Source organism: Crocuta crocuta, unplaced genomic scaffold, assembly GCF_008692635.1.
Source record: "Crocuta crocuta isolate KB4526 unplaced genomic scaffold, BGI_CrCroc_1.0 scaffold16, whole genome shotgun sequence".
Taxonomy (NCBI): domain Eukaryota; kingdom Metazoa; phylum Chordata; class Mammalia; order Carnivora; family Hyaenidae; genus Crocuta; species Crocuta crocuta.
In genome coordinates this window covers 9,449,476-9,463,633 of record NW_027531893.1, presented here as the reverse complement: position 1 = coordinate 9,463,633, position 14,158 = coordinate 9,449,476, and the positions used below count along the sequence as shown (strand labels likewise).

Below are 14,158 nucleotides of genomic sequence, written 5' to 3'. Positions count from 1 at the left end.
CCGTGCCGTCACAGGCTGTGACCTGCTCTCTCCTTCCTGAACCTCCAGACAGACAACATTTCCCAGCCTGCTCTGCTGCGGCCAGCCGACTCGATCTCCACCAACCCAGGCACCCTTCACCAGCCTGACTCGCTCATTTCTGTCACCTGCCTGGCCCCCACGAGCATCTGAGGCTGGAGTCCCAAGTTCTAACCACACAGCAGAGTGCACTTGGCATTCACCCACAGCACACGGGAGTCTACAGCGCCTCCTTTATGAAAAAGGGGGAACTTTCTCTAGGGCCGCACAAAGGGATTCTCAAGTTTGTGTCTTGTTTCCTTTTAGGGATGTACCCCATCCTCTGCTGAAGAGTCATTTTCACGCTGACAAGAATAAAGCAAAGGACTCATGGATCCAAAAGGCCACATAATTATGGATTAAAGATTGACAACTCTGAAGCCAAATGTGAGATTTAATTTACTAGACCCAAAAATCCAACACCTTTAGGGGTACCTAGGTGGCTCTGGCAGTTAAGCATCTCACTCTTGAACTCAGCTCAGGTCTTGAGCTCAAGGTCCTGAGCTCAAGCCCCACGTTGGACTCCACCCACCCTGGGCATTTAAAAGTAATAATAAAACAAAATGAAACACTTTTTAAAATAGCCAAAGGCCACCTTTGGCCCAGAGGCATCAGTCCACCTATACCAGATCCTTTATATGCTGGGGCAGTTTCGTGCCCCTTAGTAAGTAGCCGCTGGCCAAAGCCCTTGGCCACCCTGACTGGCAAGGACCCTCCCCAGGACCCTGTGGACATCCCTGTAATCGAGGCGCTCACAGGTTAACACCTGGCCCCAGGGGGCTAGCGCTGTGGCTCCGGCTTCTCCGGAAGGCCAGCAGTTCTCCACCAGCTGTTCCACATCGTTATCACCACCCCTGGACAAAGCTCCGTTGTTTTCTTTACACCTTCCACAGACATCCTTCCAAGGTCTCTGTGCGCCAGACCTAGCTGATTTGCAAGTTCATAAATATGACAGAGAAACACAAAGAGGGAACTGAAATCCTCACAGGGGTGGGAGGGTGGGGAGCGGACTTCCCCTCACAACCAAGGATGGGCCCAGGCTTCTCCCAGCACATGAAGCTTCCTCCAAAAATACTCTTCTAGAGAAATGAAATTGTTACCCAAGGTGACCCAATGAAGCAAAATATAAATCCTGCTTAGAGCTAAATGCAATCAACCATTTTCAAAAGCCCCCACTGAGGATCAAGGAAGTCGGTTTCTCTAATTTTACAGCTAGGTGTATATTAATAGCACCTGCTTCCAGCTGCCTCTGAAGATGTACAGACAGCACAGGGTGGGGTCTGGCTTCTCAGGACCATGTGTGGCAGGTCCTAAAGTCCAGGTCCTGGAGTCCTTATTCTGAACGTACTGTTTGGGGGCCAGGCACTGGGACTGCAAGGAAGAGCAAAAACAGATCCAGCCCTTGACCATCGAGAGTCAAGAAAATACATAGTGGAATAAACAAGTTTGATGAGAGAAGGACTCGAGACTCCCTTGAGAGGTGTGAGGGGCGTGAGGAGCAGAAGAGAGAGGAGACACCTCGAGGATGGGCACAGGCCAGCTGAACTGGGTGAGGAGCTCACGAATGACTTTTCTGGGAGAAATCTGAAATGTCCAGAGAGAATAGATCAAAACCACAATGAGATGCCACTTCCCAGCCATCTGAATGGGTATTAATCAAAAAACAAATTAATGGAGACTCCTGGGCAGCTCAGTTGGGTAAGCACCTGACTCTTGACATTGGCTCAGGTCATGATCTCACAGCCGTGGGATCGAGCCCCACGTCGGACCCCACACTGAGTGTGGGGCCTGCCTGTGATTCTCTCTCCCTCTCTGACCCTCCCCCGCACGTCCTCGTTCTCTGTCTCTCAAAATAAAATAAACTTAAAGAATCACATCTTTTTTAAGTAATTAGTGAATGAATGAAAATAACAAGTGATGGCTAGGATGTGGACAAATTGGAACCCTTGCACGTTGCTAGCAGGAAGGAACGTACAATGAAGCAGCTGCTACAGAAAACAGTACGGTGCCTCTGCAAAAAGTGAAACAGAGAACTACCACACGATCCAGCAATTTCACTTCCGGGTATTTATCCAAAAGGACTGAAAACGTGGACTCGAATAGTTCTGTGCACATCCACGTTCATGGTGGCAGCAGCCAATAAATGGAAGCAACCCAGGTGTGCATCCACAGATGAGTAAATAAACAAAGGGTGTGTGTGTGTGTGTGTGTGTGTGTGTGTGTGTATATACAATGGAATATTATTCAGCCTTAAAAAAGAAGGAAATTCTGACATAATACAGAGATGCGAACCTTGAAGACATTATGTTAAATGAAATAAGCCTTACGGATGTGGAGTATAAGCACCCCTTACCTACATGAAGTACTTAAGACAAATTCATAGAGACCCACAGGAGAATGGCGGGTGCCAGGGGCTGGGAGGAAGGAGAATGGAGTCAGTGTTTAATGGGGACAGACTTTGAACACGGGGAGAGGAAAAGGTTCTGAGGTGGATGGTGGTGATCGTTGTACAATGTGTACACTTAATGGTTAAAATGGCCAGTTTCAGGTTATATATGTTTTGCCACAATTTAAAAGACAGAGAACAGAAGTTTGAGTAGTTAGCGTTTGAGCGAGGGCTGGGGAGGAAGAGGGTAGTGCAAAGGGAAGAACGAAGAACACTCCCAGACCTGACAGCTTCGGGATCGCAGAAACCAGGAGCACCGTTCACAATTTAGAATTTAGCCACTGACACTGGTCACTGAGCAAGGAAAAGACAGTGGTACTGACAACCTTCTCCCCCAGAGAGTCTAGCAGTAATGCTTTAGTTGCGGAATTATGAAGAGGTCCCAGGGGTCCCCCGGGGCAGGGGCTGTGGCAGGAGGGGAACTCGTAAGGCTCAGGCCATGGTTTCTCTATCAGCTGGATGCGAGTGTCCCTATGTCTTGCTGGCTGCATGTCAGCCCTGGGTGTGTGGTAGGGTCTAGAGGAAGGGCAGCGACAGACAAAGCTGGTAGGGGAGAGACCCTAGAAGCCGTGACAAGGCGTGTGTCCTCCGTCCCAACTCTAAAAAGAACCAGGACAACTTTAAGTAGGAGGCGGGGAGCAGGCTGGTCACTGAAGACACCCCCGTCCCCAGCTGGCCCAATGTGCACAGTGGATTAGAGAAGACGGAAATGGAAGGCCAAAGCACAGAACAGGACAGAGGGGAAGGACAAGGAGGCTGCGAGGAGGCCCAAGCACTGTCAGGAAAGCTGGGCAAAGGGCAGAGCCATTCGCCACGCAAGGAACACAGGAGCAAATGGGGGACGTGAGGAAGATTCCACCCTGGAACCTGCAGCGAGCCTGTGGCACGTCCAAACAGAGACAAGCAAGAGAGGGGCTCGGGGGAGGGAGAACTCCGAGTACCCAACACACGGACAGCAGTTTTCACCAAGCAACTCGGGTATGTGTGAGCAGAAACGAGAGCAGACAGAAGAATCTGGAGCCGGGTGATACTTAATATCTGAGGGTGGAGAAGTGATAGACGGACGCACAAGGCGGCAGCAAGCATGCCAAGATGCTGTGGCGCTCAGCGAGAGGGGACACCGTGCTTTAGCGTCACAGGGTCCTCGCCGCTGCACCTGGGGAGGGCGGGCTTCCATTCCACACATACATAGCAGCAGGTGTGGCTCCGGTATGTCCTGAACCGAGCCTGTGACCTTGTCATAGACCGCCGACAGCTCACCTCACAACGCGGCGCGAGTGATGAACAACAGCAGCAAATCCCAAGGTTTTGCCGTGCAGTGCCACGGCTGTGGTCTGAACGTGTCCCTCCGAAACTCCTACGTTCAAGTCCTGGCCCCTAAAGGGATGGTGTTAGGAGGTGCAGCCCTCGGGAGGACAAGAGGGTGGAGGCCGCGTGGAATGGGACCAGTGCCCTTAGGAAGGAGGCTCCGAGGGGTCCCTTGCTCCTTCCACCCTGCAAAGACACGGGGAGAAGGCCCCACGTAGGGGCCAGGGAAGGGGCCTCACTCAACCATACCAGCACCTTGATACCGGACCTCTCGGCCCCCAGAGTGGTGAGAAAGAAACCGCTGTTGTTGACAGGCTCCTCCATCTGCGGGGTCTTCCTCCGGCAGCCCAAACACACGGGGACGGGCGCAGGCCGCGGTGGCTCTCTCCTCTCCCCGGTGCGATGACAAACAATCCCTTTCTTCACACCGCATTCTGTACTGACGACTCTGGGCATCCCACGTCCGCAGAACCCTCCCATCCCGAGCCACGCCGAGGCAGAGCTCCGGGACGCTTTTAGGTCGTCTTCAGTAACGTTAAACATCAATCTTTCCTCTTCTCCTTGGCAGCACTCTGGAGTGATCCCGGCATAAGGAGCCTCAGGAATCACGAAAGAGAGGACTGTGCGAACTGAAGTATCATATTTATGAATATATTTTTATTGAACTACTGATATACTTCCCAGACACGCTGCTAGGAGCCGGAAAGTCAAGAGGAAGTAAAACGCACAGGGTGCCCGGCAGCCCCAAAGCTTACCATCCAGAGGGGTATACGGACAGCAAACGTGTGAATACGGTGTGGTATGGTAACATGCAATCCCCTGACTTTGCGCTCGAACGTAGGCATTAGTAAACCTGTTTCGCAAAGGGCCAAATACTACATACTTCAGGCTCTATGGGACCAATAGCCTCGGTCACAACTGCCTAAAAGCCGCCATGCAAACTAAGTAGATAAACGTGTGTGGCTGTGTTCCAATAAAACTTTATTTATAAAAAGAGGTGGCAGGACACAGCTTGCTGACTTCTGCCCTAAGTGATCATAACTTAATATCTGCTGCTTACTTTATTCATGAGTTCAAATGGGGGAGGGGGAATCCCGATCTCTCAGAGAGCCCTCCTTCCGGAAAACATACCATCATGAATGAAAGAGTAGGAGCTTCAGAATCACAATCATGAAGACCTGAGTCAAAATCCCAGCTGTGGCACAAGTATTAGGTCTGGAGCGTTAAGAAAATTATTTCATTGATTTGAGCCTTATTTTTCTTCATCTATAAAATGGGGACACTATCATTCACTATACATAGTCATTTCAAGAATAAGGTGAAATCATGAACAGAGGGTCTAACAAATCCCCTGGCTGACGGGAGGTGCTCAGAATGAGTCACCGGCACACAAGGAAACCGCCCCGTGGTCAGCCAGTGAATCAAAAAGGAGGAAACACCCAGGTGTTGTCTCCAAGATTAACGTGCTAATCACAACTTTCCTGCATTTCTGAAACACAGGCCTCTGACTTTTTTTTTAAAGTTGCCTTTCTCCACTGTTTAAGCTAGGAGCTGTTTGGATGCATGTCCACAGAGATCCGACTCAAGGTGGCTTAAAACATTAGGAAATGTTGGGGCGCCTGGGTGGCTTAGTCGGTTAAGCATCCGACTTTCGCTTAGGTCATGATCTCACGGTTCGTGGGTTCGAGCCCCGCGTCGGGCTCTGTGCTGACTGCCAGCTCAGAGCCTGGAGCCTGTTTCAGTCTGTGACTCCCTCTCTCTCTGACCCTCCCCTGCTCACACTGTCTCTCTCTCTCTCTCTCTCCTAGAAATAAATAAAAAATATTAAAAAAAAAAATTAGGAAATGTTTCATTCCACACACAACATTAAGTCCAGAGGAAGGGCAGGTCTAGAGTTGGTTAATTCAGCAGCTCAGTGACACTACCAAGGAGCCAGGTACTTTCCATCTTTCTGAGCTGCTTCGTCCTTAGATTTGTCCCCCTGCATCACAAGCTCACTTCCAAAGTTCCAAGCAACAACCCAAGGCCATAAAATAAGTCTTCTCTTAGGTCTCCATCCAAGTAGCAAGGAATTTCCTCTGAAGCCCACGGCAGACTTCTCCTTCCTTAATTGAGTTTTGTGTCTGTTCGGAAAGCAGCTACTGGCAGGCAGATTATTTATGGCTGGCCTCATCTGGTCTGGGCTCACTCCCCCCGCATCTAGCTTCAGGCCTGAAGCTCTTGGCCACTGACATCTGAACAAAATCAGAATTCTCTAGGCAAGAAAGAAGGGGCAGAACCGCCGTGTGAGGAATCACCAACGCCTGCTGTGATCATGCCCGCTAACCTGCCTAACTGCAAGGGGAAGGTTACACAGATGCAGGCCCAGACTCTAAAATGCGGGCTCCCCTCTCCCTACCCCCAAATCAATCATCTGTGTAGATAAATCTAGCCCCTCATCAAAAAGGAAACAGCTCCCCCAAACACAAGCAGGCTCTCACTTCCAAGGTTTAAATCCCAAAGGAGGCACAGTGGGTAAACTCATCCCAAGCGTCTCTGGGTCCTGGACCACCCACGGGTCCGCACGATCTATTCAAGGGGCTCTCAGCTGGGAATGAATGGCCACTGCCCCACACCCAAGGACAATGTCGACAAGACAAAGCTGGGCTGGTGGCATAACTGTTTGTAATCACGTCTGCCATACCAACATTTCACAACTCAGAGCTGTTTGGGTAAAAACTCCCCAAGTCAAAAAATAAACAAATGAACCCAGAATGCTAAGCCAAAAACAAAGACAAACAAAACAAAAACACCTAACAGACAAGCAAACTAGGGAATGGGGGGCGGGGGGCGGGGGCATAGGTACTGGCTAAAAACCTCACAAATGGAGGAAATCGGCATACGCAGCCCCTGTCCCAGGCTACAGTTCATCACAGAAGGAAAACCTGGCGCCTGACTTAAAGGAAAGTAATCGAGATGCCCACACGTGAAGGGGGTGATCTAGCAACACGGAAAGGCACACGCGAAAGTGTCACTTCAAGGGGCCACTTTCTCAGCTTTGGAAGAGGAGCCCAGATCAGACCACCTCTCCCACAAAAACAACTGAAAATGCTAGGCAGTGATTTAACTGAAAACTGAGGACCTTGCTACAAAGGCAAGAAAGACTTAAAGAACTCAGATCCCAAAGAGAAGGGAAGTCGAGAGGCCAGAGTCCTACATTCGGGGCCTTACTTCACCCTTGAGGCTTCTTCTGGCTACAGAGTGTCTGATGAGAAGCTAAACAAAGCTTTCAGAATTTCCACAAGGTCTGAAAGGAAAAGAATTAGAGCTTAGAACCAGCGGAGGAGGATGGAAACTGGTAAACAGCTCAGGGATCCAGTGTGGGCTGGACTGAACTGTGTCCCCCGAAAATTCTTATCCGTCTGAGACCACAGAATGGGACTTTAGGTGGAAAAAGCCTCTTTGCAGATGTGATTAGTTAAGTTGGGGTAATTCTGGAGTAGGACGGGGCTAAATCCCGTAGGGCTGTTGTTCTTCTCAGGGGAGGGGAGGATCCGGAGACACAGACACAGAGGGAAGAAAGAGGTCATGGGAAGACAGAGGCCCAGGCTGGAGCGAAGCAGCTACAAACAGGGGCGCCAAGGACGGCAGACAACCACCGGGCACTGGAAACGCATTCGCCCTCAGGGCATCCAGAAGGACCCTACCGTGCCAACACCTAGATTCCGGACTGCTGGCCTCTACAAGCAAAAGACGATAAATTTCTCTCTGCTGTTGTGAGCCACCCAGGGTGTGGAAGTTTGTTACGGCAGCTCTGGGAAATGGAGATACGCTGGAAACCCCAAATAACTGGTCCTGGCAAAAAGGTCAAAGCAGAAATAGATCAGCCCTCACACATGCGGCGCCCAGGAGTGAAACGCTCAGTCCTGGGCGGGAGAAAAGTGCTCTTCCTCTGCCCTACTTGCCTGAGCAGCAGGAGCGAATCCTCTCTGAAGACAGAGAACATCATTCCAAGCTTCCAGTAACTCTTCATACACAACACCTGGGACTCGGTCCAACTTCCAAGCACACGCCAAAGACAAGAATGCACTCAAGATCAAGACGACAGCAAAAAATAAGGGGCTTCTGGCGACAGCCAAGCGAGAAGTTAACAAACCCTCTCCCTAGAAAGCAACTTCATAACTGGACAGAAATGACAGAGATCACCATTCTGCACCCTGGAAACTGACTTCAGAGGCTTATCATCAGAGAGGTGTTTACGCTTGAAAACTGCTAAATTTCAGGTCAGAATAGCGGGAATGCTGAGAACACAACCCTCCCTATCTCAGTTGTTAAGGGCACAGTCAACAGCAAATGTGGGCTCAGAGTCACAGATCCTCATGTTGAAGAAAAGCTTTAAATCCATATTTCAACACAAAATCTCATCATTTTTAAATGTCGAGAACTTAAAAAAAAATTTTTAAGCACACTGTACACAGGCACCAGTTTCTAAACTCAGCCCAACATGCACCCCAACCCCAGATGAACAAATGCAGTCCTGTCCCAGCAGACCCTCAGTATTATCTACTGTATTGTGATTTTCGACAGTATCGTTTTGTTCAGTCATTGCTTTCAACTCCATTCTTCTCTCTTCAAAAGGCAATGTTCCTCATCTGTAAACAGAGCTGCTGCAAAAGCCTTGTAGTTAATTCACTGTTACTTATTGTCTCCTGTCACTTCGAGCCCAGTTAACTGGGCTACAGTGATCTGCAGAGGAGCAATGATGGGCACCAGGCCTCCTGCCAGAAGACAGAGGAGCTGCCAGGAGCCAGGGATTTGATCTCAGTGTGACGTAGCCTCAGCTCTGCTGTTTACTAGTTATGCTAGTTATGCGAGCGTGAGCAACTTATTCATGTATCTGAGCCTCAGTGGCATCATCCGAAAAATTAGGGCATCATCACTCAGCCTAGAAAGCTGCTGCCAGGTTATCAAGCACCAGCACTGGCAGCTCTGTGCCGAGGCCTGGGCTCTGCAGGCGCTTTCACATTGAGCCCCCAACACAAAACTGTGACCTTATTTTGCACATGAGGAAACGGAAGCTCAGAGAGGGGATGTCCCAGGGAGCTCATGTGTGACGAGTCATGGAGCGGGGATTTCTAGGCTCACTCATCACCCAGCTCTGGGGTCCGGTATTAAGTGCTCAGCTACATGAAGGGCCCAGGCCGGCAGCCAGCAGGGACGAGAGAGCACAGCAGTACTCATTTCCATGCAACCCTCCTTTTCAGATTTCATTGTCTCCATCCGGCCTGCCACAGTCATTCCAATGGCTTTAAGAACAGCCACCAACAGCCACCGATCTGATCCTTCCTGACTCCTAGAAGCTGAAAACCCACCACCGCCACCCCCATAGGAGGTTTTCAATGATATGTTCAGTAAGAAGAAAGAGGTTTTCATTAGCCAAGGACCACCCTGCACCAGTGAACAGTTAACTGCACTGGAGGAAGCCCTTGGCAGCCACTCATGGGCTAAGCCAGGTCCTTGCCCTGCTTCTAACTGCTGGGAGGCCGCCCACAGCCTCCTCCACAGCAGGAAGCAAAGCAGAGACCTGCTCGCTGGCCGGGCTCTCTCCGGGACGCCGGTGCAGAAACGGCGCTGAGACCCCGGGAAGCGGCACGCACGACAACACTGGCCACGGCCTCACAGATGTGTTGGTGCTCCTCTGATCGCCAGGCCCGAGTAACAGAGAGACAGGAATTCTAGTCTGGGTAGGGACACACAGAGCCCTCCTGCATGGCCGAAGGTCAGGGCCCAGGTGGGGAGGAGGTGGAGGAAGAGGCCACATGTGTGAAGGGTGCTGGGGGGAGGGGAACTGCTTGCGTGGTGATTAGCTTCTAGGAACTGAAGCGGCCTCGGCCAAAGCCCCCTGACACCCACCCCCCGGCCCCCATCCAGGGAGACAGGAGAAAACAGCCCCAGCCAGACACGGCGAGACGGTGTGACTGAGGGGCCCTCCGAGCATTTCAGTCAGCAGTGCCACGGACATCGCCACAGTGACAAGATTCGGGAACTCGGGGCAGCACCCACAAGCAGGGCTGAAAAAACACACTCTTTAAAATGTCCGGGAAGAAGGACAAAGGGCGTATTTCCTAGGACATGAGATGCTCCTAAGTTCAGATTCAAAGCAAATCACTTAGAACAGTTTCCTCATCTGCCCGGTGGGAAAAATAAAGCCTCTACTACTCACAAGGCTGCGGATGGGGGGAGGGGGGAACACCGAATGAGCTAATTTACATAAATGACTAACGACTGGTTAGTCTGGCTCCGGGCTTGCGCACACTGCTCCTATGTGTTAGTCCTCAATATCAGTGCTGTCCCCACCAGTGAGACCCATGGGAGCGCAGCACGCGGCAAGGACGCGCTCTGGCAACACGAAAACGGATGGTAGCAGAGCCGCAAGCACAGAGACCTGCTGTTGCTGCTGCTGAAGACAGACTGGACCACGAAATGTCATGCTGTCCCCATGCACAGAATTAGAGCACATCACTGATCTCCCGGCAGCTGCCAGCGACCTTGGCTGCAGCACCCCGAGCCCCCAGAGGCTGCAACCCGGGGCCCTGAGGGTTCCGCGAAGGACAACGCCACTAGCAACTACGGTTAAGACATCCTCACTCGTGGATTTCTGCACCACCATGCTCCCCCCGTCCCCGTCCCATACGATTAAAAAATAAATGAAAACTTTGTATTAAAAGGAGGGCAACAGAAAAGACCACACCCTCTGCGCTGCACCAGGCCGAGCAGTACCTGTCTCTGTTTTGCTGGCGAAGCCTGCTGCCTGTTTGATCGCGGCCGCCGTGAGCGCCAGTCCCCGGCTCCTCTTCAGGCCATGCTGCAGGACGGCCTCAAACTGGGCACACAGACAGGTCACCCTGCGAGAGAACCAGGGATTCATCAGTCCACCTGTGAAGGCAGCAGGCACCCAGGGCAGCCCCAGCACCGCCAGGGACGGGGGGTGTCAGCAGTTGTTAAGCTCAGCGGGAAGGAACACTCCGGACACTGGGACTGGCAGGCAGGTTGCGGACACTGAACTGACTGGGGCCTCTCCACACACCTCTCCCCCTTTTTGTTTATTTCACGTAAGTGCAGGAAGCCCCACAATGTCTGGCCATATTCATCAGGCTCCTGAAAGCATAGTAACAATTCACAAGAAACAAGGGAAATGGAATTGGTGCCAGCCAGCAGAGGGGGAAAAAAATAAAATCCAATTTAAAAACAGATCAGTTAGGCTTGGGGAGGGGCTGGCTGCTAATAGTATCCAATTCACGAGTTCCAACTCTAATTCACATCACATGTACTTTAAGGAATTAGATTATCTTTCAAGAGACTGAATGCACCAGCCTGCCAAATTGGGAACACTGTATAATTTCATGGCCTGTTACATACACTAAAAAAATAATAGGAATTCTGATTCTTGTTCTTTATTTTGTTACAAGAGATTACATTGTGAAGTCAGATCCAGAGCTGATGGAAAGAATTTTCAATTAAGTTACAACTACCGTGGATTCAATTAAATTTATTTCTCAATAACCAAGGAAATAGGAGTTTCAAGATCATGTTGGCAAAGAGAGGAGGTCACAGCTACTACGTGGTATTCTTAACAACCATCCCAGGACTCCTGGGCCCCAAGGCCCATTGGGTCTGTGGACTTCAGAGGCCCTTCCATTCACTCATACAACGTTATGTTAAGAAATCCTGAACTCCAATGTGCCAGGCTCTACTAATCTAGGCTCTGAGGATACAAAGAGATACCAAGGTCTCTATAGACCTCACCACATCTGCACGGTTCTAACAGAGGGACATACACAAATAAGGTAAGCAGACCATTTCAGTTGTGAGAACCTTGATAAAAATAACAAGGCGAGGTGGTAGGTAGAGACAGGGCAGGAACAAGCTTAAATTCTGTGGCCTGAATGGAGGTAACCTTGGAGTTATGACCTGGATGTGATAAGACATAGCAGGCTGGGCAGAGGGACCCAGTGCAAAGGCCCTGAGGCCATCACCATCTGGCTCAACCTTGCCTAACTTCAGGCATTTCCTGATCCACACACCTCCACACCTGTAGCAATAATACGCCAAGAGTTTATTGCTCTGTGGGTAGTAAAATATTTTCATAGCCATTATTTCATTAGCTCCTCCCGCCAACATTATGACATAGGTGGTATTACCTCCATTTTACACCTAAAAAAAAAAAAGGCTAAAGACATTTCAGAGACAGTATCATGAGTCCATAATAAGCAGCAGTATAAGTACATAATTAACAACATCTGTACTCCAGCCCCACCCACCCCCAAACTGATCCAAGGTAATTTCCAATACACCCCATACCAAAACAAACACGCTTATCTACGACAAATGTCCTCTCTTTCCCATACCCCACTTTTACTCAAGTCTTCTGCCTGCACCAGAAACCCCTCACAGAGGGTCGGTAAGTACACAGCACTCGTACATTCACTCTCTGGGCTGTGCTCCAGAGAGAAATCACTAATCCATCCCAGCTACCTACCAGCATTCTAGGCTACCGCTGCCGATGATCAAAGCTGGCCCCACGGGAAAGAAAACTACGTGGCATCCCAAACTGAACACCTGTCCTCAACTGCACTGGCTTCCAGCTCCTACCCTGGCTCTCCCGCAACTGGCTCAGTGTCTGGTACATAGGGCGCGCTCCCTAAATCCTTTCTCGGTGGGCAGGGAAATGAGCAATTAATCGTGAACTGGGAGTCCCAGAATACTCCCCCACACGAAACAACCCTCTTTGCTGGGCAGATGTTACCCTTAAATGTGAGATGTGCATATGCCAGTCCTCTACAAATTTATCCGGGCTTCCTGAAAGCTGGGATACCTAACAAAACTATCTAAATTCCACAGAAGCCGAAAGAGGCACAGAAAAATGGAGCCCAGCCAAAGCTCCATCTCAGGAGGAATAAACCAAAAACCCTGCACCATGTCTAGACAAATCATCAGCAAATATAATAACTATATCAACAATCCCTTTGCTTGGTTCTAATGCACAAGTCAGTAACTGCCCCCACCAACCCTAGAGAGTATCTGGCCCCTAAAGGGAATGGAATGCCGGTGAACAGCACCAGCCCAGTCCCCAAGGCTCAGGTTACATCATCAATATTACCTTCCAGATGCAGACATGCCCCAATCAACCTAACGCAGCAGAAAACCCACAGGGGTTGCTAATCCTATAATTAATTCATTATGAGGACTGCCTCGCCAAAGGCCATTCTGTTGGTCACCCTCCCCATGTCCCCTTTTAACTTCCCCATTCTCCCTGAGCTGGTACCTACTGGTCATTCAAGACTTGGCTCAAGGGTGCCCTCCACCAGGAAGTCTTCCGGAGTGATTCCTCATTCTGAGTTTCTTTCTAGGACGGCACTTGACTGAACTCTCTGTTAATGATCTGCTTCCCAGAGCTGTCTCCTCTCGCTAACGTGAGCTCCCAGGCACCCAGGACCATGCCCCATGCATCTGCATTGTCCCAGCACCTACCACAATGCCTGGCTATTGTGGGAACTGTGCCCAAAAAGGTGCCTCCCCTGGGGGACTCAGAATACAGACCTGATGTACATTTAGCCAAGAGCTGCACCTCAGGAGATGTTGTACAATCTGTGTTTCAAACCCAAGTCAGTTGAATCAAGCAGAACACACTTGTCCAACCACAGGCATCTATATCTCTTTAGTGCATGGGGGACACACTACACACACTGATTTATAACCTTGTCACCCTAAAGCTTCCCTAGCTTCTCATCTTTACTCAGTTATATGACAATTCCTACAAAACAAAGGGGCACCTGCTTAGTGGGGCTCTTTATTTCCTCAGCTTGGTCTCTCCTATTTCCCAGAATGCTCTCTGCCAAATGCTTTCTGGCATCACTGTGGTGGGCTGGCTGCCTCCATGGCATTTCCTCACGTCTAACTTCTACTGTAAGTCAGGGAATTGGGCATGTTTTTAATTCAGTAGGGGGGACTTAACAGCAAATGTTTTCATATATTTTTAAATTTTTTAATGTTTACTTTTGAGAGAGACAGAGACAGAGCCCAAGTGGGGTTGGGAGCAGAGCTTGAAGTCCCGAATTGTGAGATCAGGACCTGAGCTGAAGTCAGACGCTTAACCGACTCAGCCAGCCAGGCGCCCCTATTTTCATATTTTTAAAAGCACCATCAAGGGGCGCCTGAGTGACTGTCAGTTGAACATCCAACACAATTTCAGCTCAGGTCATGATCCCAGAGTCATAGAATTGAGCCCCACATCAGGCTCCACACTAAGCGTGGAACCTACTTGGGATCCTCTCTTTCTCTCCCTGTGCCTCTCTTCCCTGCTTGCAT

At 50.1% G+C, this 14,158-nt stretch overlaps 1 protein-coding gene across 1 annotated transcript in view; it reads right to left on the bottom strand.

Annotated features, from left to right (window-relative positions):
* Nucleotides 1-14,158, bottom strand: part of SNX29 (sorting nexin 29) — a 469,938-nt gene that overhangs the window by 432,108 nt on the left and 23,672 nt on the right. Inside the window, exon 5 of the mRNA XM_077773189.1 lies at nucleotides 10,571-10,695. Coding sequence (XP_077629315.1) covers nucleotides 10,571-10,695 — 125 coding nt within the window. The remainder of the gene's footprint in view (nucleotides 1-10,570; nucleotides 10,696-14,158) is intronic.